The sequence below is a fragment of the Scyliorhinus canicula genome, chromosome 12, assembly GCF_902713615.1.
Source record: "Scyliorhinus canicula chromosome 12, sScyCan1.1, whole genome shotgun sequence".
NCBI lineage: Eukaryota > Metazoa > Chordata > Chondrichthyes > Carcharhiniformes > Scyliorhinidae > Scyliorhinus > Scyliorhinus canicula.
The window spans coordinates 46,529,701-46,555,376 of NC_052157.1; the positions used below are offsets into that span (position 1 = coordinate 46,529,701).

Here is a 25,676-nt window from a genome sequence, read left to right on the forward strand (position 1 = left end):
TCTTTCTAGAATATCATTTCCACCTTGTGACTATGATTGTTTCTTTAACCACCTCTATTTTTTAAACCCTGGGCGGGTTTCGCTGGTCCGCCAGCTGAGTTTTCTTGGGCAGCGCGCCCTCCGTGGCAGCGGGATTCTCCGTGCGCGCCACCTTCCAATGGGATTTCACATTGTGGTCACCCCACGCCATCGGGAAGCCCACGGGCATGGGTGCGCTGCCAGCATAATCCTGCCGGCAGAGAATCCCGCTGCCTGTCTCTATCCTGCCCAACAACCTTGTAAGCAGGAAAGTTGAGTTCCAGTTCCTGCCCTTCCTTCAACCACATTTTAGCCAAGCGATGTCTCTTTTGCATGAGATGTTAAACTGAGGCCCAAATGCACCTCTAAGCTGAATGGAAGAGATCTCCTGGGGTGGATTTTGCACCTTCGCCAGTAGTGGGTTTGAAGGCCGGTGTGTTTCGTAAATCCAGCAGACAGCCTTCCTGTCATCGACCTGTCTGAAATTTTACATGGGTGAGGGAGACAGTGAGCACCCCTTTGGGTCTATTGAGGCCTTAAGTGGCCAATTAATGATTACTTCAAACCCCATCCTTTGCTTACCGATGGTCGGAGAAGGTCCACACCAATCGGGAAGCCCAGCAGCTTTAGTTCCACAGGCTGGTCTCAGGCAAGGGCAGGGGAGAGAATTTCCTTTGTGGGTCCCCTGGGTCCATCGGAGACACAATCCACTTCCTGCAAAAGTCACGCCCCCATCTCCCCACTTTAATGTCCTCCCCGCCTCCAAGCCTCTTAAACCCAACCCCCTCACCACCTCACTGAGAACCCGGACCAACCTGTGCTCCTCGGCTTGGTGGAGTCTCTACAGTGGGCCTAGCACCCCGGCTGGCATTGTTCGGGCTACAGAGCTGCTAGCCATCTGATTGGCAGCCATCTCCATAAGACGGGATTTCTTCCCGAGGGATAGGCCGGAGCTTCACCAATTAATGTTGCTCCTAGCATCAAATTGCTGAGGGGCAGCCATTGGGCACATGGACAACCTCGCTTCCGGGGAGGGCGCGAGGGGGGAGGAGGGGGAGTATAACCAAATTGGGCCCACAGTATCCTGGAAAATCCAGCCAAAGGTACAATCCAGGGAAATGTAGAAGCTTCCTCCTTGGAATGCTGGCCAAAATCTCTGCTTTAGCCAACCCCACTGGAGCAGATTCTCCAGATTGGCGTTCTGTGGAAGCTTGCTGTCTGCAAGTTCGCTGCTGTGAATTCTACATTATAACCGTGACTGTACTTCCAATAGTACAGTAGCTGTGAAGTTTTTGGAAATTATCTCAGGTTGTAAAAGATGGTCTATAAATGCAAGCCTCTGTGTTTTTTAATGTTAGTTAAAATGGCTGAAATCTAAATTAAAATGAAGTCTGGACAGATTAAGTAGTTGCTGAATTATAACGCAGCCTGAATTATTAATAGAATATGAACTCGCAGAAAAGAAATGGAGTATTGTTTATTTCGAGATTAGAAAGCCGTGGTGTTGTTTCTGAATCATTTTCTGCAGGATAATTCCAACGATACGGGCACTTCGTTTTTGGCAACCAGAGCTCTGCCTGAGGAGGAAAGCCTCTCGACCATCATACCAGAGATGAGGCTAAGACGGAACAGCTCGTACAGTTCAGAAGACATCAAAACAAAACCTTTAACCAAGTTCAATAGGACAGCTTTGTTTGATTATAACATCCTGTCTCAGCAAGATCAATGTTGGGAAACCTATGTTGGACAGGTTTGTGAACGTACATTTGCATTAAGGCAGTTTTGCATTAATTTGGATTCTGAGTTAGAATAGTAAATCGCCTCAGCAAACAGCGAGCCCAGGGATGGCCTCCGGGACTGAAAATGACTAACTCTGGTCAGATATATCCCTGCAGGTTTTGTCACATGACTGGTGTGTTTGGTCATTTGTACTTCACGAAGAAACTCACCAAACTCTTTGACTTGTCCAAACCAGAATCTTTTATTGAGTCTCGTGTGGTAAGATAACAATCTGATACAGAGCACGTTATCATGCAGTCTGCTAACTACTCCTCTGGAACTTGCACCTAGCACTGACCATTCACATGTACGTCTTATTCAATCTTCTTCTGAAGGTGACCGGATGTGTCTCCCCTTGTATCGGAGTCACAGGTCACATGACCTTGGTCTAGAGACCGCACGGGGTCTCTGTACTGCCACCTGCTGGTTGGAGGTCATACACCTTCCAACTACGATGTAACCCATAGGCATATTACCACAATGACTGCAAACTATCCCTCCTCCACACTAATATCATTGGCCCGCCTTCTAGGCACACACCCTTCCGAGTTCAAGTGGAAAACAAACAAATTGGGCTGGATTTTCTGTTATCCCGCCCCCCAAGTTTTGAGGCAGCAGAGGTAACCTGCCATTGGCTGGCAGTGAGATCAGAAGCCTCCCCTCCCTCCCTCCCCATCGCCAGAAACTACAAGGAGGCCATGCTCCAACTGCTTGTCCAATGGGAGGTCCAGAATCTGGGTGAATGGCTTCAGGATCCGAATGTGATCCAACCAGTATTATGTCTCTTGCAAATTACATGAGATAATTGGTTTTCTTCGCATGCACAGACAAGTGCATATGTACAGATGAGTATCGGCGGCCATCTTGCATGGTCATCTTGTGGGTGATATGGGACAAGGCTGGACAGTGTCCTGGCATTGCTTCCTGGCACCCTGGCAGCACTATCAGGGTGCCCAGGAAGTGCCAGTTTGGCACTACCTAGGGGCATGGTCTAAAGGGGGAACTGGGGGGGCCTGAAGTGTGGAGCTTGAAAGGGACAGCATTTGGCAACCCCATAACGGTGTGTCGCTTAACGGAGGTATGGGGGGGGGGGGGGGGGGGCCTGATGACAGTGATTGGAGTGGTGTGGCAGCCTTTGCTGGTGGAAAGGTGAGGTTTTTGCTGAAAATTAGTGGGGGTGCTGTCGGGTTATTCTGAGATCAGGGCGCCCTTTACTAATGGCGTTCCCATTTCTGAGGATCCGGCCGTGCTGGCATCTTGGAGTCCCACACATCACATTTTTGGTGTGACTCACCCCTAGCTCCAAAAAAATGAACAAGGGGACAATCTAACCAAATTAATTCTAAGTGTGGTAGCGAGCAGGAAATGCCGGGAGTTTCCCGATAGCGGGCAGGAAATGCCGGGAGTTTCCTGATAACAAGCAGGAAATGCCGGGAGTTTCCCGACAGCCAACCCAGCGAGGCCGTCACTGGTAGCTAACGGTAATTGGTCCACTTAACTAGGCCGCATGGGCTTCACACTGCAAAAGACTGTCCCGCCGGCTGATTCTCCGGGATCGTGCCCGGCTGCTTCCTGCTAACGAGGAGGCGCAGCACTTAAACCAGTCCGGCAGAGCAAACCCCACACAGCCCGCTACCATGTCACCAAGGAGACCAGCTCCAAGATTCAGAGATGCCGACCTAGCCAGACTTTTGAACAGACAGGATACCCTGTTCCCCTGAGGGGCTCGGAAGGTCAGCCAAAGAGCAGCCAGTGCTGCCTGGGAGGAAGTGGCAGCAGCCGTCAGCGTGGGAAATGTGACCAGGAGGACCACCACCCAGTGCCACAAGAGACTCAGTGACCTCCACCAACACCCCCCCCCCCTCCACGGCAACCCCCTCCCCACCTCCGTGATGCAAGAAGCATGCGACCTACAATGCCCACTCTGTGTCCCCACAGGAGACACTGGCATAACAAATGGGACAGGGCCTAGACAGGCAGAGGGGTGCCGGACATCAGAGTCCTCACCCTGCCATTGCACTGTGGAGCATATCCCAGTGACAGGTGGGCATTGCCTCGGCGCTCCAGAGCATGTCCCTGTCGCTGAGGACCATGATCCAGACACAGGTTGACGAGGCACTGCAGGGCATGGCCTGCTCACAGAGAGGCATCGCCGAGGGCATCGACATCGTGGCGCAGACACTGGGGAACCGCCAGGGCTGGCAGAGCCAGATGGCACGGAGGCAACCAGAGCTCAACCCAAGGTGACCCCCAGGGCCCTATGGGCCCCAACTAAGAGGATGGAATGCTGGATGCCAGTCTGGACCCTCCCTCCAGGCTGGCAACAGCAACAATCAACACCCCCGATTCCCCCCCCCCCCCCCCCCCCCCCCCCCTCCGACCCCTGACAAATCACGTCTCGGAGTCAGCATCCGGCACAGGGTGGCATAGCGGAACCTGTGCCGCTCACAGGTTGGCCACTCTGGCCCTGAGCCCCCAGAGGATGCCCGCCAGGGGCATCAAAGACCACAGGATGCGGTCTGCAGCAGCTCCCTCCAGCGCTAATGTGCATTTTGGGGACACAGCCAGACATAGCGGCAGAACACAGTGGGCCAAGCAGATCACTGAGAGGGCACTGGGGTGGAGAAGGGACCGGGGGGAAATAGGGGAGCGGGGAAGGGGAGGCAGTGTTGGGTAAGGGGGTCGGCACCAGGGGACTTGCGCCAGTTGGGGTTACTATTGTACAACAATAAAACACATTGCACCTTAGACATCTGAAGCCTCTGCACTTTATTTTGCAATATGGGCCTGCTCCAACCCCCTGCCCCCGCCCCCCCCAAGGCATTGTGGTCCATAATCCCCCCCCCACCAGCAAAGGAATACCATGTGCAGGTGCTGGGTGTGAGCGTGTGCTTAGCAGACAGACAGGAATCAGACTATGATATAGTAGGAGCATCAGAGTTCAGCTCACAACAGGTTATCATCACCCTCCTGCCCTCCACATGGACCCGCTAATAGTGCCGAATAGGCCGGGCCCATCACCCTGAACTGTTGTATTACAGACTCTGAGAGGGTGGAATAGGGCGGTTAGTGGTGGGGGGAGGGGGGGAGAGAAGGGGGGAGGTTCGTGGGGGGGTGAATGGGTGGGGAGGCAAGGGGTAGGTGAGGCTGGCTGGGTGGGGGATGAGGGCACGGATGTGGTGAGACGGTGGGTGGGAAAGGCGGAGGGGGGGAGATGATGGATGTAACCTACATGAAGCAAGTGAGGATGAGGGCCACCCTGGTCATCAATGCCTGACAGTCTCCATGGCCACCTGCCTTCCATCCTCCAGCTGTTCCTGCACGTCCTCCCTGGGCTCATCCTCCAAACATTCCTGGTCCGGCTCCTCCTCGTCCTCCACCTTGGATGTGGGTGCATGTTCCTCCGGCTCCAGCACATCGCCCCATTACTGTGCCAGATTGTGGAAGGCACAGCAGATCACCACAAAGCAGGCAACCCTCTGAGGGGTGTACTACAGAGCACCACCAGAGCAGTAGAGGCGTCGGAACCGCATTTTAAGCAGTCCGATGCACTGCTCAATGGCTGTCAAGGTGGCCACTTCGGCCTCGTTTTATTGGGTCTCCGCATTGGTCAGCGGACTCTCACTGACGTCATTTGCCAGGTCCTTAGTGTGTACTTCTTATCCCTCCAGGGGCAACCAGTTGTCCTGGAGTGTCCCTTGAAGATGCTGGGGATTTCTGACTGCCCCAAGATGTAGCTATCACGCACACACCCTGGGAAGCGTGCACACACACGCATGATCTCCATGTGGTGGTCGCACACAAGTTGAACATCCAGGGAGTGGAGCCTCTTCCTGTTGATGGCAGACATTCCCTGATTCCCCCCCCCCCCCCCCCCCCCCCCCCACCGGTCCACAAACCCACCCTCTGATGCTGAGGCCCAGCTCATGGGTATTTGGATGTTGTGTTCTGCCTCTGTGATGTTGAAGCCTCCGGTGTTCAGGTAGAATGTGCAGGCCTCACGGTCTGGTTGGGGTGCTAGGCAGTAACTCACACCTATGACATGGCATGTCTACCCACGGGAATCCACTTGGGGGCCTGTGAATGCTCACATTACTATGATTACCAATTCCCTATTGGCAATAACCTCCAGCTGGACGCCCAGAGGCCACCACGGTCAGTGGGGTTTATGGGTGGCTGGTGGGACAGATAGAGAGTAGCTGGAGCTGGCCTGGTTAAAGGGTACAGACAACCCAGGAGGTATGGCCGATCCGCAGGCACTGAGACACCCACCCACTCACCCTCTCAGGGGCAACCCACACCACCAATGGTGGTCCACCACTGCCCCCCCCCTCCCCCGACCGAGGCCATTCCCGCCTTGAGTCCTTTCTCCCCATCCCTGTCCCCAACCCCCTCGGAGGTCCCCCCCCCCCGAACACTGGGCCAGCAACCCCAGTTTCCCGGGCTCATTGCCCAGGATTGGCGATGATGACTAACCTCCTCAAATCCCCACAGCAGCTACTCTGCCAGCTTCACGTTTTTAAAAATGTGAACTAATCGGCGCCCACATGACAGCTTGCTGGGGAGGTAGCTAGATTATGGGAGGCCATTAGATAGGGGGTCATTCCCGTTAATTTTATGGAGATTGGCTTTAATTGGTGATTATTAATTTTTTGCCACACCGCGGCAGGATCCCCATCTCGCCAACATGACCGGGCCTGTTAGATCGCAAACCGATTAGCAGCTGGCGCGTTTCCCGATTTTGACCTCTCCCATGATTTAACGGCCGCGTCGTGCTCGAGTGAGAGCACAATGCAGACGTTAAGTCGCACCCTAAGTGTAGGAAGATTGCAATGGGAGCATGCTTTGCACCGATTTTTCTGCACGAAGTGACACTTAATAATATTTTGGGATAATTCTGTCCATAGATTGTGAATAGCTGGGGCCCAAGCATTGATCTTTGTGGTACCCTACCAGTCACAGCCTGCCAGCCTGAAAATGACCTATTTCTTCCTCTCTGCCTTCTGCCCATTAACCAGTTCTCAATCCATGCCAGTGTATTCACCCCAACCTCATGCGCTCTAATGTTCTTTACAAATCTCTTGTGTGGGGCCTCACAAACACTCAGGTTTATTAAACATGATTTCCCTCTCACAAATCCACGCTGACTCTTCCCAATCTTACCATTATTTTCAAAGTGCCCACTTATCACATTCTTTATAATACATTCCAGGATTCTCCCTACTACTGATGTTAGGCTAACGGGCCTGTCGTTCCCTTTCCAATCTGCAGGAACCATTCCAGAGTCTATACAACCTTGAATGGAGATCACCAATGCATCTCCTATATCACAGCCACCTCCTTTCAATACTCTGGGATGTTGGTCATCAGGTCCAGGGGATTTATCTACTTTAAATTCCATTGATTTATCTAGTACTCCTTTTTAATAATATTTATGACTTGCAATTCTTGCTTTGTACAAGTCCTTTAATTCTCCATTATTTCCGGAAGGCCTTTCCTTCATGAAGGCAGGCACAATGGGCTAGACTTTCCACTCCCCCCACCGCCGGTATTGGAATTCCCGATGTGGGCACCGGATTCTGCATGCCTCCGTGATTCTCCAGCCCTCTGGTATAAGTATTTCCCAGCAAGGCCCTTACGCGGTGGACCACGTGATGGGCAAAGGAGGTAAGTATTTAAGGTAGGTGTCTCCCAAGTCCACCTGAGGGCCCCCTCCCCCCTCACAATGAAAATCCCACACCACTCCAGCCCTCCCACCAGAGACCCCCCCCCACTAGAGACCCCCCCCACCAGAGACCCCCCCACCAGAGACCGCCCCCCCCCCCCGCACCAGAGACCTCCACCAGGGACCCCCACCAGATACCTTCATCACAGACCCCCACATAATAGGGAACACCCCCCCAGGGAACCCCTCATATCAGAGATCCCCATAACATCCCCTCACCCCCCTCATCAGTTACCCCCGCCTGAAAGGTAAAGAGCAGTCCAGACACAAACAGTCAAAAAAAAATACTGCTTTAAAACTCTCTTACAACTGCTGTCTTAGGCAGCAAAAGCAGCAGCTGTAATTTCATAGCAAGCGGGAAAAAAACCCTCAGATCCTTTGTTATGCAAGGCTTCGAAGAGAAAAGCTTTTACTAGGTTTTAAGTGACAGCTTTCCGACAGCCAGATGTCTGGATTGTTTAATTTCACGCTTGGGGCAGCACGGTGGCGCAGTGGTTAGCCCTGCTGCCATATGGCGCCAAGGTCCCAGGTTCGATCCCGGCTCTGGGTCACTGTCCGTGTGGAGTTTGCACATTCTCCCCGTATTTGAGCGGGTTTCGCCCCCACAACCCAAAGATGTGCAGGGTAGGTGGAGTAACCATGGTAAATTGCCCCTTAATTGGAAAAAATGAATTAGGTACTCTATTTTTTTTTTATTTCACTCTTGAATGGATATCAAATAACCTGCTGTGAAACTAACCACAGTGTTTATAATCATCTAGTGCTTTCACTTCTAATTAAGTGCTTTCACTTCTTTTTTTCTTTTCTCAGCAGAAAGCACTTAACTGCATTCGATGTGGTCATGAGCTGTTAGTCATAGCTAGATATTTATAAACATTATGGTTAGTTTCATTTTGTGCAAGTGGCCCGATAGCGGGATTCACAAAGGAATCTCTATCCCTGCCATGCATAGGTTTGCATGGCAAGGGACACTGAACTGTTTCTGGGAGTATAGAATCCCACCACCGACAAATGGCGTGCAGCTGAGAAACACACGGCTGGGGATCGGAGAATCCCGCCCATAGTATTTGTTTAATTTCTCTGCCATTTCCTTATTACTCATTATAAATTCTCCCATCACTGCCTCTAATAGGCCTACATTTTTGCTCATCTTTTTCTTTTTACATACCTACAGATGCTTTTATCGCCTGTTTTTATGTTTCACTCTGGCTCCCTCCATATTCTGTTTTACTTTTCAGAATATTTTTCTTGGTCCTCCTTTGTAGAATTCTAAAATGTTCCTAATCCTCAGACTTACCATTATTTTGGCCACATTATACACATCTTCCTTTGATCTAATACAACCATTGATTTATTCCATTAGCCAAGGTTGGAGCACCTTCTTTGCTGTGTTTTTGTGCATTAGAGGAATATATTTTTAATGTAAACTATGTATTAGTGCTTTAAATGTTAACCATTTAACCATTTAACCAGACCAGCCTCCCTGAACAGGCGCCGGAATGTGGCGACTAGCGGATTTTCACAGTAACTTCATTTGAAGCCTACTTGTGACAATAAACGATTTTTCATTTCATTTCCTGTCTACCATCATATCTCTTAATGTAGTTTCCGAATCCACCAAATCCAATTTGTTCCCCATCCCCTCATAGTTTCCTTTGTTAAGGTTTAATATCCTAGTCTCTGATTGAACAACATCACTTTCAAGCTTAATGTAAAATTCTATCACATGGTGGTCACTCGGGCCTACTCGTCGAATGACAATATCGCTACACCACCATCTTCCTCCAGTCCTATGGGCTCCCACTGCCCATACATTGAGTTGGTGAGGGCAGCACAGTGGCACAGTGGTTATCACTTCTGCCTCACCGCATCGGAGATCCAGGTTCAATTCCGGCCTTGGGTGACGCTCTGTGTGGAGTTTGCGCATTCCCCCCATGTCTGCGTGGGTTTCCTCTGAGTGCTCCAGTTTCCTCCCACCATCCAAAGATGTGCAGGTTAGGTGGAATGGCCAGGCAAAATTGACCCTTAGTGTCAAAAGGTTAGGTGGGTTTACGGGGATGAGGTGTGGGCCAAGGTATGGTGCCGTTTCTGAGGGTTGGTGCAGAATGGCCTCCTTCTGCACTGTAGGGATTTCTAGGGTTCACCCACAGCCACTTGGCCATGATTTCTCACCGCAGGTAACTCCCGAATTCAGAGCTGGAGCTCTGGCTGCCACTCACTGGGACTGCCTGGAGCGGGGCTCGAACTCTGAACCTTCTGGATTCCGGGATGGGCAGAACGACCCCTAAGAGAAAGGCTCACTCAATCATCCATTGAGGTTCATAGAAAAGCCACGGTAAAGTGTCACAGGCTGAAAGTCAGTCTGTAATAAAGCAGCAAAGAAGATCACTGCACAGCTTATTGATTTGATCCTTGTGGCAAGCTATTAGTGTAAACTGTTGCTCTTGTGTCCCGCATAAGTTAAATAAAGAGCTATTTCTTTCTTCAGGAGATGTTGAAGCTGTCAATTATTGACATGCTTTTCACCGTGGGCAGCATCCTGCTCATCGATTTCATCCGAGGACTATTTGTGCGATTCTTGAGTGATTGTTGGTGCTGGGACCTGGAGAGCAAATTTGTGAGTATTTCTCAAATTGAAATGTTACTCTATTTTCACCGTTTATTTACAGCATGTTCTCATTTTTTATTCCGAATCTCTTGCAGCCCGAGTATGGAGAATTCAAGATTGCTGAGAATGTCTTGCATCTGATATACAATCAGGGAATGATATGGTATGCAGCAAAACTCATACAAGAGTTTGATCTTTCCCATGGGTGATTAGAATCAAGGTGCATTAAAACTGAAACATCGGTAGCGCAGTGGGCCATTCAGCCCTTCGAGCCTGTTCCACTCTTCAATCTGTGTCCAAAATGCTGGGTGGCGGGCATAAATGAATCAATGTAATTGCAATCAAAAAGTTATAATTCATTTTAGATATTTTGAGTATTACGTCTAGTGTAGTTATCAGTGTTATCATGGAATGATTGAAAAACGGAAGGAAGCCATTCAGCCCATCATATTTCTGCTGGTTTTCTGAAGGAGCAGTGCCACTGCCCTGCCTATTCCCTGTAACACTGTTATTTTTTTCCTTTTCAGACAATGGCGTTTTGAAAGCTTCACTTGACCCTTCCTCCACTGCACTCTCAGGTCATGTATTTTAGGGCCGCCATTTAGGGGGCTCGTCACACCCGGATTGGTTTCGGGATGAGGCCGTTGAATCTCGTGAGATTTGAGACGCTCAAAACATCTCGTGAGGGCATCACGGTAGCACTAGGGCAGCACGGTAGCACAATTGGATAGCATGGTGGCTTCACAGCGCCAGGGTCCCAGGTTCGATTCCCCGCTGGGTCACTGTCTGTGCGGAGTCTGCACGTTCTCCCCGTGTCTGCGTGGGTTTCCTCCGGGTGCTCCGGGTCCCTCCCACAGTCCAAAGACGTGCAGGTTAGGTGGATTGGCCATGATAAATTGGCCGTAGTGACCAAAAAGGTTAGGGGGGGGTTATTGGGTTACGGGGATAGGGTGGAAGTGAGGGCTTAAGTGTGTCGGTGCAGACTCGATGGGCCGAATGGCCTCCTTCTGCACTGTATGGTCTATGAGATTCAACGGAGTTTCCTGAGATGTCACAATCTGGGTCTCGCCCTCACTGGGCTCCAGTTCATTTAAATATACGTCCGCCAGATTCTCCCGGCTCCTGGGACTCACCGGCCTTGCCTGAGAAATCTCTGCAAGGTGCCGTTTAGTACTGATCCGCACAAATATGGGCCAGGTGTAATGGCACCTGGGAGGGTCTTCTAGGCAATTAGAGACCCCTCGGGTCGTTGTGGAAGGGGCAGGGTGGCACCCTGGCACTCTCCCTGGCACCTGGGTACCTTGGCACTGCCAGCCTGGCAACCTGGCTGCGTCACCCAGAACCTTAGCAGTGCCAGTGCCTGGGTGACACTTCCTGGCAGGCCTGGGCACTGCCAGGGTGCCAGGATGGCAAGTGCCAGGGATCGGGCCATGGGGCATTACCATGTAGAAGGGGTGAGGAAGGTTCTCGGGGGACTCTCCAAGGTTGGGGACAGGGGCGAGGGACCAAAAATATGGGGGGGCCTCAAAGGGGTGGGGGAGGGGAAAGATCGGGGCAGCCTTCCAAAATAGCGCCCCGATCTGCAAGGACCCTATCCTGCTGGCAAGATTCAGCTCTAAGTTCACTCTTAAGTGCGGCCTGAGCGGGGAGAATCTCCCCGAGGTAAAAAAATGGCAAAGTGCCGTTGAAGTGTGAGATATTTCTCGGTGCTGCAGCCACACTGCGTGAAAAAGTTCTTCCTCATGTCACCATTGCTTATTTTACCAATCACTTTATATCTGTGTCGGTGGAACTGTTCCACTTCCTATCTACTCGGTCCAGATTTTGAACACCTCTTTTAAGTCTCCCCTCAACCTTCTCTTGTCTGAGGAGAACAGTCCCGACCTCGCTCATCTTTTACGTGACAGACGTTCTCATCTCTGGAACTTGGTGAAGAAGGCATTCAGCATGCTTGGTTTCATTGGTCAGAACATTGAACACAGGAGTTGGGACGTCCTGTTGAAGTTGTGCAAGACATTAGTAAGGGCACACTTGGAATACTGTGTACAGTTAGAACATAGAACATACAGTGCAGAAGGAGGCCATTCAGCCCATCGAGTCTGCACCAATCCATTTAAGCCCTCACTTCCACCTTATCCCCGTATCCGATAGCCCCTCCTAACCTTTTTCATGTACACTAAGGGCAATTTAGCATGGCCAATCCACATAACCTGCATGTCTTTGGAATGTGGAAGGAAACCGGAGCCTCCGTAGACTCTGCATGAACAGTGACCCAAGCGGGAATCGAACCTGGCATCCTGCCGCTAAGAAGCAACAGTGCTAACCACTGTGCTACCGTGCCGCTCATAATAATGTGTTGCTTCCTCCCTGGTGGGGAATTGAAACCCAATCTCCCGTGGGGATACTGACCACTTTGCTACCGAGAAACTGACCTGGTTTCATGCTGTAAACCTCTATGACTCCATGACGCTCACGTGAATCTTTTCTGCACCCTCTCCCTAAAGTGTGCTTCCTAGTACGGGATGCAGTACTCCATTTGAGGCCGAATCAGTGTTTTATACTGATTTAACATACTGCTTTTTGGGCTCAATTAGGTGAATATGCATTTTGTGCCTTTACATTTGAGTGCTGTGACAATTTATCACTGACGACTTTGGGGGTCCTCATGCAGAAACCAAAAAATGTTAGAATGCAGGTCGTAGGAAGGTTAAATGGAATGTTGGCCTTTATCTCAAAGGGAATGGAGCATAAAAAAAGTGGAAGTCTTGCTAGAACTACACAAGAGTCGGTCAGGGTGGCAGAGCGGTCTAAGGCGCTGTGTTCAGGTTGAAATCTCTGTGGGTTCAAATCCCATCCCTGACATTAAGCTTTTGGGCAGCACGGTAGCACGGTGGTTGGCAGTGTTGCCTCACAGCTCCAGGGACCTGGGTTCAATTCCTGGACTTGGGTAACTGTCTGTATGCAGTTTGCACTCTTTCCCCGTGACTGCGTGGGTTTTCTCCCACAGTCCAAAGATGTGAAGGTTAGGCAGATTGGTCAAGCTAAAATTGCCCCTTAGTATCCAAAGGTTAGCTGAGGTTGCTGGGTTACATGGATTGGATGGCGGCTTGGGCCTAGGTAGGGTGCTCCTTCCAAATGTTGATGCAGGCTCGATGGGCCGAATAGCCTCCTTCTGCACTGTAGGGATTCTATGATTCTATTCTCTGATTCTAAGGCACTAGTTGGACGACACCTGGAACACTGTGAATGATTTTGGTACCCTTATCCAAGGAAAGATATACTGGGACTGGAGGCAGTCCAGAGAAGGTTCACTAGGTTTATCCTGGGTCTGGAAGGATTTTCTTGTGAGGAGAGGTTGAGTAGGTGTTGTACTCATTGGAGTTTAGAAGAATGAGAGGCGACTTTATTAAGACATTCTCAGGATTCTCAGGGGGCTTGACTGGTTAGACGCGGAGAGATTGTTTCCCCTTGTGGGAGAGTCTAGGACCAGAGGGCCTAACCTCGGAGAAGAATTTCGATGAGGAATCTCGTCTCTCAGAGGGCATTGAACCTGCTGAATTGTCTACAGCACATGGCCGTAGAGACTGGATTGTTAAGTATGCTCAAGGCTGAGATGGGCAGATTTTTAATCAGTAAGTGGATGGAGGGTTATGGGGATAAGGCAGGAAAGAGGAGTTCAGGATTATCACATTCGATCAGTCATGATATTATTGAATGAGTGCAGCAGACACAATGGGCCAAATGGCCTTCTTTTGCTCTTATGGTCTTAATGTCTCATTTAGTGCACGGCCTCTATTTAGATATGATGTGGAGATGCCGGCGTTGGACTGGGGTGAGGAAGGAGCTGTGCTCCGAAAGCTAGTGAGTCGAAACAAACCTGTTGGACTTTAACCTGGTGCTGTAAGACTTCTTACTCTGTTTAGATAGGAATGCGCGCCCTAGATGTGGCCCTCTCTGCCTTTATCTGTAACATTCATTACCATCTAACAATGCTTCCTTCCTGGGGCAGGAGCAACTAACATAATCACTGCAATATTCAACCCGCACAGACATTACAAATGCACCAGATTTATTGAGGTGTTTAACAGATTTTATCATGACACACTGTTTAAAAATAAACAATGATGTGAAATTGTCAGAGCCGTCCCGTTTTTGTTTTACCAATACGTTCAAGTCTGGAACCACGGAGATAGAGTCAGACTGTTTGAGTAGCTGAGGGGTCACAGATCCACAATTAAGTGCCAGAGATTTGGAGCAGAGAGAAGGAACAACATCTTTAAAACAGAGAGGTGCGAGTCTGTGCGCTTTATTATTTGGGGCAGAAATGAAGAGCGTGATTTTCTAGGCCATACCCGCCGGTAGGATCATCCGGTCACGCCAATGGCGACCCCCTACCCCGTGTTCCCTGGCAGCAGCAGGAACAGCGGGGAAACTCTTTTTCAGGGCGAGGACCAGAAGATCCTCCTGCTGATAATTGGCGGCCACTTCCACCTCCGCAAAACACACCACAACGGGGTGTGTGGAAAATCCCATCAATATTCCAGATTAGATTCCACAGATACATGGAGGAAAAGGGATTGAGGAGAAGTGGGAACTGGACAAGTAAACACCGTTGAGATTGATAAGAGTAGCCAGTTTCTGTAATAGATATTATAGTCGCCACACTAAAAATATATGAATAAAAAGAAAATTTATTTGAAATATACAGCAGCTAATGGGTGTAGGCCCTTCCTTATGATGGAGGGTCTAACCCAACACAATAACCAGTCTTTCTTCAACAAAGACGCTGACTGGCCTGCTACACATTTCCAGCACATTTTTACTTCAGATTCCCAGCTTTTCTTATTTCTCTTTTTTTGGACTTCAACCTTTAGGATGGGTGCTTTCTTCTCGCCGTGTCTTCCAGCGTTCAACGTTCTCAAACTGATTGGCCTCATGTATTTAAGGAGCTGGGCAGTCTTGACTTGCAATGTTCCACACCAGCAGGTGTTCCGAGCTTCAAGGTCAGTGCACCATATAAATAGTTCACAGCGACTGAATTGTCCTGGACATGTTTACTTAGTGCAATATTGAACCTAATTAGAAGATGCCAAGAAATAATTGGCTTAATCAGAACAATGAAATGCTTCTGGCAATTTGTGATCAATCATGCTCTGACTGATGGATATTTATTAAATTAAACACACTTGTTAAAGTAACGATCTAATTACATGTCTCCCTCATCTCCCAAGTAATTAGTGTAAATGTTTCTCAACTGTGTATCCCATTTCTCTCATCAGCAGATTACATGCTCCCTTGAATCACCTGCATTTTGGAGATTTCAGTTTTGGAATGGATGTTCTTTGCTGTTCCGTGTTGTTTTTGCTTGTCGTGTTTTGTGGGTGGCACAGTGGTTAGCACTGCTGCCTCACAGCTCCAGGGACGCGGGTTTGACGTCAGGTGACAGTCTGTGTGGAGTTTGCATCTTCTTCCCTTGTCAGCGTGGGTTTCCTCCCGGTGCTCCGGTTTCCTCCTACAGTCTAAGATGTGCAGGTTAGGTGGATTGGCCATGCTAAGTTGCCTTTAATGTCCAAAAGGTTAGGTGAGGTTACAGGGATAAGGCTGGCGAGTGGGCCTAGATTGAAGTACTCTTTCGAAGGGTGGGTGCAGACTCAATGGGCTGAATGGACTCCTTCGGCATTGCCGGGATTCTCGATGATTCCCTGATCCCCATTTCCCAGCAGAGAGAGACGGTGCTTGGAAGGAGCTTAGGTCCAAGGTGGCATTTCAATCCCATGGTCCAAATTCCCCTAGAGCACGACTCAGTCTGATGGAACTCCCGAACGTGGATTCACTTCTGAAGATTTTGCTATGTGCAGTGGTACTGGCAAGACTGGAAAGTGGGATAATAGTTAGGAATTTCCTCGGGATGACTCATTAATAAATGGACACAAATATTAATGTACAATTAGAGTACAATACTGCAGGCTGAGGGGAGTGAAATTATTTCTGTCTCACATGAATTAAAATTAAATGCTTTTATCCTTTGTTAGCCATCAACATGGCCAAGGCCTGGGGCAGTCTGTGCAAGCGAAGCACAGGACAGGGCTGGCACTTCACAGGCCAGGGCCACCTGGACATTGCAGCAGTGCTCCCGAGTGTGACCCAGTCACAGCGGGCCATGGCTGAGAGTGTCAGTGGCATTGCCCAGGGGCTGGCCAACGTGGTCCGGTCCCAGAGGGAGATGGCACTGTCCCTGGCTGATATGACACAGACCGAGAAGGTGGTGGCACAGTCACTGGGTGACGCGGCGCAGTCCCAGACAGAGGTGGTCCACATCCTGTGCTCCATGGCTGCGAGCACGCAGACCCTGGCCGAGACCAGAGCGGGCCTCCAGGACTGGCAGTGCCAGGTGCGTGGAGAGCCTCGCACCCCCAACCCATGGAGTAGCCCGAGGACCAACGGGCACCCTGAGTGAGGAGGAGGTGATGGGGACCGCGCCAGTGACTCCTGCAAGGAATGCTGCAGCACCTTGGACTCCCGCTCCCATCCAGTCCCTGGTGTACCACCTGGGCAACGGGCATAAAAGAGCAGCACCACGTCACCTGGGAAACCCAGGCACCAATCCAGGCCTGGTCGCAACTGAAGATGGTTACCACAGGGGACCCTTGTCGCAGGGGGGTGGAAATCACAGAAGGTTGCCTCCACTCCTGCTGTACCGTCTGGAGATTCACCTCGATGTAATGTTAGGGCCCATTAGGTCAGAAAATTAGACACCAATTAGGTTGGCACAGGTGCAGGGCACAGTTTAGCAATAGGCGCTGAGGTACAAATCTGTGTATATATTTTCACATTAAACATCTGTGCACAATGTTGCAACCTGCCTCGGTGCTCTGTCAGACGGGTGTGAGAGGTGGGCTGGTCTGGCCTGGCCGCAGAGGGTGCGGGGGGAATGGGCGGATGTTGGGTGTGGGCTTGCCCCCAGGGAATCAATGGGACTGTGTGGTGGAATGGGCAGCTCATTTGCAGGGATCACCATGGGCAGGAGTCCAAGTTTGAGGGTATTGGGCGGGAACTTTCAAAAGTTGAATGGGGGTGCCTATTGGCAGGCAAGGGCACAGCTGGTTAGTGGGAATCTTTCAAAAAGGTGTTCAGGGTGAGCACATTCCTCTTAGAGTGGAGGGGCTGGTAGAAGGAGGGAACCCTGGATGTCTCGGGATATTGAGGCCATGGTCAAAATGAAAAAGGGGGCATATGACATGCATAGGCAGCTGGGATCAAATGGATCCCTTGAAGAGTATAGGTCTGGTCAGAATAGAGTTAAGAGAGAAATCAGGAGGGCAAAAAGGGGATATGAGATAGTCTTGGCAGACAAGACAAAGGAAAATCCGAAGAGCTTTTACAGATGCATAAAAGGTAAAAGGGTGACCAGGGAGAGGGTAGGGCCTCTTGAGGATAAACAAGGTTATCTATGTGCAGATCCACAAGGGATGGGAGAGGTCCTAAATGAATATTTCTCATCAGTATCTACTGTTGAGAAAGGCACAAATGTTAGGGAAATTGGGGAAATAAAAGTGATGTCTTGAGGAGTGTACATATTACAGAGAAGGAGGTGCTGGAGGTATTAAAGCGCATCAAGATAGATAAATCCCCGGGACCTGATGAAATGTATCCCAGGACGTTGTGGGAGGCTAGGGAGGAAATTGCTGGCCCCCTGGCTGAGGTATTTGAATCATCGAAAGCCAGAGGAGAGGTGCCTGAAAATTGGAGGGAAGCAAATGTTGTGCCCTTGTTTAAGAAGGGCTGTAGGAGTAAGCCTGGAAACTACAGACCAGTTAGACTTACTTCTGTAGTGGGTAAATAGTTAGAAGGTATTCTGAGGGACACGATCTACAGGCATTTAGACAGGCAAGAGCTAATTAGGGAAACTCAGCATGGCTTTGTGAGGGCAAAGCCATGTTTCACCAATTTGATTGAGTTTTTTGAAGGGGTAACCAAGAAGGTAGATGAGGGCAGTGCAGTCGACGTTGTCTACATGGACTGCAAGGCCTTTGACAAGGACCGCATGGTAGGTTGGTGCAAAAGGTTAAATCTCACAGAATCCAGGGTGAGGTAGCCAATTGGATACAAAATTGGCTTGGCGACCGAAGCAAAAGGGTGGTTGTGGAGGGTTGTTCTTCAAACTGGAGGCCTGTGACCAGCGGTGTGGCTCAGGAATCGGTGCTGGGTCCACTGTTATCTGTTATATATATTAATGGTTTGGATGAGAATGTAGGCGTCATGGTTAGTAAGTTTGCAGATGACACCAAGATTGGTGGCATAATGGATAGTGAAGAAGGTTATATAAGATTGCAACAGGATCTTGACCAATTGGGCCAGTGAGCCGATGAATGACAGATGGAGTTTAATTTGGATAAATGTGAGGTGATGCATTTTGGTAGATCAAATCAGGGCAGGACCTACTCAGTTAATGGAAGGGAGTTGGGGAGAGTTATAGAACTAAGTGATCTAAGGATACATGTTCATGGCCCCTTGAAGGTGGAGTCGCAGGTGGACAGGATGGTGAAGAAGGCATTCAGCATGCTCGGTTTTATTGGTCAGAATATTAAATACAGGAGTTGGGCGTCTTGTTGAAGTTGTATCAGACATTAGTAAGATCACAGATGGATCTGGTCAGATCTGGTCACCCTATTATAGGAAGGATATTGTTAAACTAGAAAGAATGCAGAAGCGTAGGAGGCTTAGGGTGAACTTATAGAGGTCTATAATATAATGAGGGGCAGAGATAAGGTAGATAGTCAACATCTTTTCCCAAAGGTAGAGGAATCTACAACCCAGGGAGCATAGGTTTAAAGTGAGAGGGGAGAGATACAAAAGAGACCAGAGGGAAATGTTCTTCACACTGAGGGTGGTGAGCATCTGGAACGGGCTGCCAGAGGCAGTGTAAGAGGCCGGGTACAATTTTGTCCTTTAAAAAACTGTCAGACAGTGTGGTGAATGAGATTCACACGGTATTATAAGTTACCAATGTCACTCTGTTCCCATTGTATATACGTACCGATATTGTAAGTGCTGTTGCACTACCTGACAACCAGGGGGAGTAGCTCTGGGAGTACTCGAGAGTTTGTACTGGAAAAAAAATGAAAATCGCTTATTGTCACGAGTAGGCTTCAATTAAGTTACTGTGAAAAGCCCCTAGTCGCCACATTTCGGCGCCTGTCCGGGGAGGCTGGTACGGGAATCGAACCGTGCGGCTGGCCTGTTTGGTCTGCTTGAAAAGCCAGTGATTAGCTCTGTGAGCTAAACCAGCCCTTCGCTAAAACAGCCCCTTGGCTCCACATGAACTCCTCCCCCTGGAGCTGCTGTATAAAGATCCGTGCCACAGAGCCAGCCAGCCAGTTCATCGAAAGTTCAACGGCGAATAGGCTGGCTCTGTTGTAAGTATATTAAAACCGCTATTCTATTCCTACAAGCACGAGTCCGTAGAATTGATGGTTCCATCACTTTAATATACTTACAAAACAGACAAAGTAAATCATGACAGCAGCCCTCAAGCCCGGACGCCTAGAACTCGACCCACAGGACGCAGAGGCTAAAGAAATTTTCTCTCACTGGCTGAGATGTTTTAAGGCCTACCTGGCAGAAGCCAGCACCGCTGAAACAACGGAGGAACAAAAGCTCAGCCTACTGCACGCGAGGGTAAGCCACAGAATCTCCACACAGCTAAACCCGGCCGGTTCTTACACCGCAGCGCTGGCGATATTGGACAAAATGTACGTTAGGCCCATCAACGAGGTTTATGCACGCCACGTGTTTACGACTCGCTGTCAGCGGCCGACAGAAACACTAGCTGAATTTGTACGGGAACTTAACAATCTTTCCAATGACTGTAATTACCAGGCCGTTACCGCGGCCGAACATAGGGAGCTTGCTGTGCGGGATGTTTCTGTAGCGGGCCTCAGATCAAACTATGTGCGCCAAAGGCTGCTGGAAAAGGGGGCCCAATACTTAGACACTACTGTGGAGGCTGCTACCACAATGGAAGTCTCCTTCCGCAGCCACACCTCGTTTCCCGCGGACCCCGCGACCTCATCGTGGGCGCCCGACCAACAACTCCCCCAGGCCTGTGCCGCACGGCCCCCCCAGCTACCGCGCTGCCAAAGCCAGTTACTCTGCGGCCCCAGCCAGTCACTCTGCTGCCCCAGCCAGCTACTCAGCTGCCCCAGCCTGCCATTTCTGTGGACAAAGCCAGCACCCACAGCAGCACTGCCCAGCCCGATCCGCGACCTGCAGCAGCTGCAGAAAGAAAGGCCACTATGCCAGAGTGTGCCTCGCGAAAAGGGCCCCAGTTTCTAACTCCCCAGTAGAGAGAACAAATCGCTCCCAGCACCAGCGGGCCTGCGGGGCCCGAAACGCTGCGGCCTACGCCCCGTCTCCGCCCTCTCCCGCCATGTGCGATCCATGGGGGCCGCCATCTTGGCAAACCCCCACCATGCGGCCGGCCACGTGCGACTCATGGGGGCCGCCATCTTGGACGCCATCTTCCTCGCCGTTCACCACGTGCGATCCATGGGCCCCGCCTGCATCTCCATGCTCAGAAAGCTCATCAGAAGACTACGACTTCCCCGGGCACTCATCACGCGGACCGCAACTCAGCGCAGCGATCCTGCATCAAGCTCGCCAGAACGTACCGGCATCTACTCGACCGGGCGCCCACACGGAAGACTACGGCTTCCCCGGGCACCCATCACGCGGCCCGCAACTCAACGCAGTCACCCTAGATCAATCCCGCCCCAAGCACCTACGAAGTTCGATGGCGGAGGTCCAGATCAACGGGTACAGCACGCCATGCCTCTTTGACTCCGGGAGCACCGAGAGCTTCATACACCCAGAGCTGGTAAGACGCTGTTCGCTTCCTATTTTTCCTGTGAGCCAAAGTATTGCCCTCGCTTCGGGCTCCCACTCAGTCCAAATCCAAGGACGCACCGTCGCTACGCTCACAATTCGAGGCGCTAGTTATTCGAAATTTAAACTTTATGTCCTGCCCGACCTCTGCGCGCCACTCTTATTAGGCCTGGATTTCCAGTGCAACCTCAAGAGCCTCACCCTCAGCTTCGGCGGACCCCTGCCCCCACTCACTATCTGCAGCCTAGCCATGCTGCGCATCTCCCCCCCTCCTCTCTTCGCCAATCTCACTCCAGATTGCAAACCAGTAGCTACTCGCAGCAGGCGATACAGCCTACAGGATATGGTCTTTATCCGATCGGAGGTCCGAAGGCTGCTCAGTGGGGGGATCATAGAGGCCAGTAACAGTCCCTGGAGAGCTCAGGTGGTGGTCGTCAAGATCAGGGAAAAATTTTGTATGGTCGTCGACTATAGTCAGACCATAAATCGCTTTACGCTCCTCGACACGTATCCCCTCCCCAGGATTGCAGACATGGTTAACCAGATCGCCCAATATCGACTATTTTCCACAGTGGATCTGAAGTCTGCAGACCACCAGCTCCCAATCCGCCCGGAGGACCGCCACTACACGCGTTCGAGGCCGATGGCCGCCTCTTCCATTTCCTCCGGGTTCCCTTCGGCGTCACTAATGGGGTTTTGGTGTTCCAACGAGCAATGGACTGAATGGTAGACCAGTACGGGCTGCGGGCCACGTTTCCGTATCTGGACAATGTTACCATCTGCGGCTAGGACCAGCAGGACCACGACGCCAACCTCCACCAGTTTCTCCAAACGGCACAGAAATTAAACCTCACGTACAACAAGGATGTGGTGAATGAGATTCACACGGTATTATAAGTTACCAATGTCACTCTGTTCCCATTGTATATACGTACCGATATTGTAAGTGCAGTTGCACTACCTGACCACCAGGGGGAGTACCTCTGGGAGTACTCAAGAGTTTGTACTGGGCTCCCCCCTTGGCTCCGCCCAGAACTCCTCTCCCTGGAGCTGCTGTATAAAGATCCGTGCCACAGAGACAGCCGGCCAGTTGATCGAAATGTTCAACGGCGAACAGGCTGGCTCTGTTGTAAGTATATTAAAACCGCTATTCTAATCCTACAAGCATGTGTCCATAGAATTGATGGTTCCATCAAAGGAGAAATGCGTTTTCCGCACAAACAGACTGGCCATCCTCGGCTACGTCGTGGAGAACGGAGTCCTGGGCCCAGACCCGGACCGCATGCGCCGCCGTCTTAGAACTCCCCCTCCCTCATTGCCCCAAGGCCCTCAAACGGTGCATGGGGTTCTTTTCATACTACGCCCAGTGGGTCCCTCAATATGCGGACAAAGCCCGCCCACTCTTTAAGGCCACACGATTTCCCCTGTCAGCTGAGGCTCGCCAGGCCTTCAGCTGCATCAAGGAGGACATCGCCAAAGCAGCCATGCGGGTGGTGGATGAATCCACTCCCTTTCAGGTTGAGAGCGACGCCTCAGAGGTAGCTCTAGCAGCCACCTTAAATCAGGCAGGGAGGCCCGTTGCATTTTTCTCCCGTACCCTATCCGCTTCAGAACTGCGACACTCCTCTGTCGAGAAGTAAGCACAAGCCATCATGGAGGCTGTTCGTCACTGGAGGTGCTACCTCGCAGGTAGGAGGTTCACCCTCATCACCGACCAACGATCGGTTGCCTTTATGTTTGACAACTCGCAAAGGGGCAAAATAAAAAACAATAAAATCCTTCGGTGGAGGATCGAACTCTCCACCTACAGTTCCGATATGACATATCGACCGGGGAAGCTCAACGAGCCCTCGGATGCCCTATCCCGCGGGACATGCGCCAGCCCGCAGATCAGCCGTCTGAAAGCCATCCACAATGACCTCTGCCATCCAGGAGTCACCCGGCTCGCCCACTACATCAGGGCCCGAAACCTGCCTTTCTCCAACGAGGAGGTAAAAGCGGTCACCAGGGACTGCCCGATCTGTGCAGAGTGCAAACCACACTTCTATAGACCAGACAGGGCCCACCTGGTCAAGGCTTCTAGGCCCTTTGAACGCCTTGCGATCGATTTCAAAGGGCCACTCCCCTCCACTAACAAGAACATTTATTTCCTCAACATCATAGACGAGTTCTCCCGATTCCCTTTTGCCATCCTGTGCCCCGACATGACCTCCCACACAGTCATTAGGGCCCTGCATAGTGTCTTCACCCTGTTTGGTTTCCCCAGCTACGTGCACAGCGACCGGGGTTCGTCCTTTATGAGCGACGAGCTGTGTCAGTACCTGCTCGACAAGGGCATCGCCTTGAGCAGGACTACCAGCTACAACCTCAGGGGGAATGGGCAGGTGGAGAGGGAGAACGCGACGGTCTGGAAGACCGTCCTACTGACCCTCAGGTCCAGAAAACTCCAAGTCTCCCAATGGCAAGAAGTCCTCCTAGACGCGCTCCACGCAATTAGATCCCTCCTCTGTACAGCGACCAATCAAACCCCTCACGAGCGGCTCTTCATTTTTTCTAGGGGCACTACCACGGGGGTCTCACTTCTGGCGTGGCTAAGGACACCAGGTCCGGTTCTCCTGAGGAAGCACGTCAGGGCGCACAAAACCGACCCACCTGTTGAAAAGGTGCGCCTCCTCCATTCCAACCCCCAGTACGCATTCGTGGAGTTCCCAGACGGTCGCCAGGACACAGTATCCCTTCGGGATCTGGCACCCACTGGATCCAGCCCCCCCCGCCCCCACCCCCACTGAGGAACCCCTTACCCTGTTCCCTATGCTGCCGCCCCCTCGCGCCCCCGATCCCGCAAGCTCGCCCCACCTGTTCCACGCGCCAGCACCAGCCTCCGGTCGAGCCAGAGGTGTATGAAGTTTGGACAAGACCCGCCCCGGAGTCTGCCATCGTACCCCAGCTCTCAACACCTACCCAGCCACCGCAAGAGGCTGCAACGCCGGTGCTCCACAGATCGAAAAGAACAATTCGTCCACCGGACAGACTAACTCTGTGAGCCACCACCCCCGCCGGACATGATTTTTTTCACAGGGGGTGAATGTGGTGAATGAGATTCACACAGTATTATAAGTGACCAATGTCACTCTGTTCCCATTGTATATACGTACCGATATTGTAAGTGCAGTTGCACTACCTGACCACCAGGGGGAGTACCTCTGGGAGTACGCGAGAGTTTGTACCGGGCTCCCCCCTTGGCTCCGCCCAGAACTCCTCCCCCTGGAGCTGCTGTATAAAGATCCGTGCCACAGAGCCAGCCAGCCAGTTCATCGAAAGTTCAACGGCGAATAGGCTGGCTCTGTTGTAAGTATATTAAAACCGCTATTCTAATCCTACAAGCACAAGTCCGTAGAATTGATGGTTCCATCAGACAGTTACATGGGCAAGTTTGGTATGGAGGGATAAGGGCCAAATGCGGGCAAGTAGCTTAGTGATAGAAACTGGGCGGCATGGACAAGCTGGGCCAAAGGGCCTGTTTCCATGCTGTAAACATCTATGACTTGATGAGTCAGACGTTCTGAAACGATGCAGAGCATCGGACCTCATCCCGGAGCGGGTTGTCATCATCCTCCATCCCGTGGACCGTATCCGCTGTGACTCTCAGCTCACACTCCGTAGTGAGGCATGCAAGCACCACATATCACGGGGGGTGGGGTCCAGGCAGGGGGGTGACGGAGTGCAGGGGTTATGGAAGTGGGATGCAGTGTCCGAGCCCCTGGCCAGTTCCCCCCACCAGTCGGAGAACCTGGAGGCGATCAGTGCGATACTCCCTGCCCTATACTGGAGGGCCCCTTCAGTGCAGTCCAGGCCCTTGAACTGCAGCTTCATGATGCCCAAGTACCGCTTGATTGCGCCCCTGGTTGCTGCATGGGCGTCGTTGTAGAGGATCTCTCTGTCAGTCTGTGCTGCTATGCCTGGTAAATAAGTGTGATTGACAGGACAGTTCCATTGTTCCCGGGATGGCCTGGAGATGGTCTTTTGCCTATGTTGTTTGCATCAACCTGCAAATCTTTTGAAGTCTGTAAAGCCTTTTGCTGCAACATTGTTTGATCTGTTCTGCAGTCCATAAAACCTGACCACTTTTCCCAGCATCCCTTGCTGGACACCATTTTAGGTGGCCACAGCATCATCAGCCACGACTGCAGTGGATAATCCCTGTCGCCCAGGAGCCAAGCCCCCACCAAGGGGGGAGCCTCAAAGAGGTCAGGAACCGTCAAGTGTGCCAGGATGAAGGCGTTGTGCACACTTCCCGGGTATCGGGCACAGTCGTGCATGATGCACAGCTGATGGTCACACATCAGCTGCACGTTTATCGAGTGGAACCCCTTTTGGTCTGTCATCTGAAGGTTTTCATAGGACAACATGCATCCTGTCGATCACCCCCTGGACCAGGGGCATCTTGGCGAAGGCGGCGAACCCTGCTGCCTAGGCATCCTGGTGGGCTTGGTCCACATTGAAATGAACGTATTTTGACGACTGGGCATATAGGACCTCCATGATAGCGCGAGTGCACCTCTGCACCGGGTTCTGTGAGATCTTGGACAGATCCCTACTCAGCGCCTGAAAGGACCCCATGGCATAGAAGTTCGGGGTGACCATCACCTCAACACTGACCTG

At 51.3% G+C, this 25,676-nt stretch overlaps 1 protein-coding gene across 1 annotated transcript in view; it reads left to right on the forward strand.

The window, feature by feature from the left end:
• The window catches only part of LOC119975207 (transmembrane channel-like protein 3), a 104,125-nt gene that overhangs the window by 58,003 nt on the left and 20,446 nt on the right, over positions 1-25,676 (forward strand). Inside the window, exons 13-16 of the mRNA XM_038814822.1 lie at positions 1,547-1,768; positions 10,011-10,139; positions 10,226-10,293; positions 15,005-15,133. Coding sequence (XP_038670750.1) covers positions 1,547-1,768; positions 10,011-10,139; positions 10,226-10,293; positions 15,005-15,133 — 548 coding nt within the window. The remainder of the gene's footprint in view (positions 1-1,546; positions 1,769-10,010; positions 10,140-10,225; positions 10,294-15,004; positions 15,134-25,676) is intronic.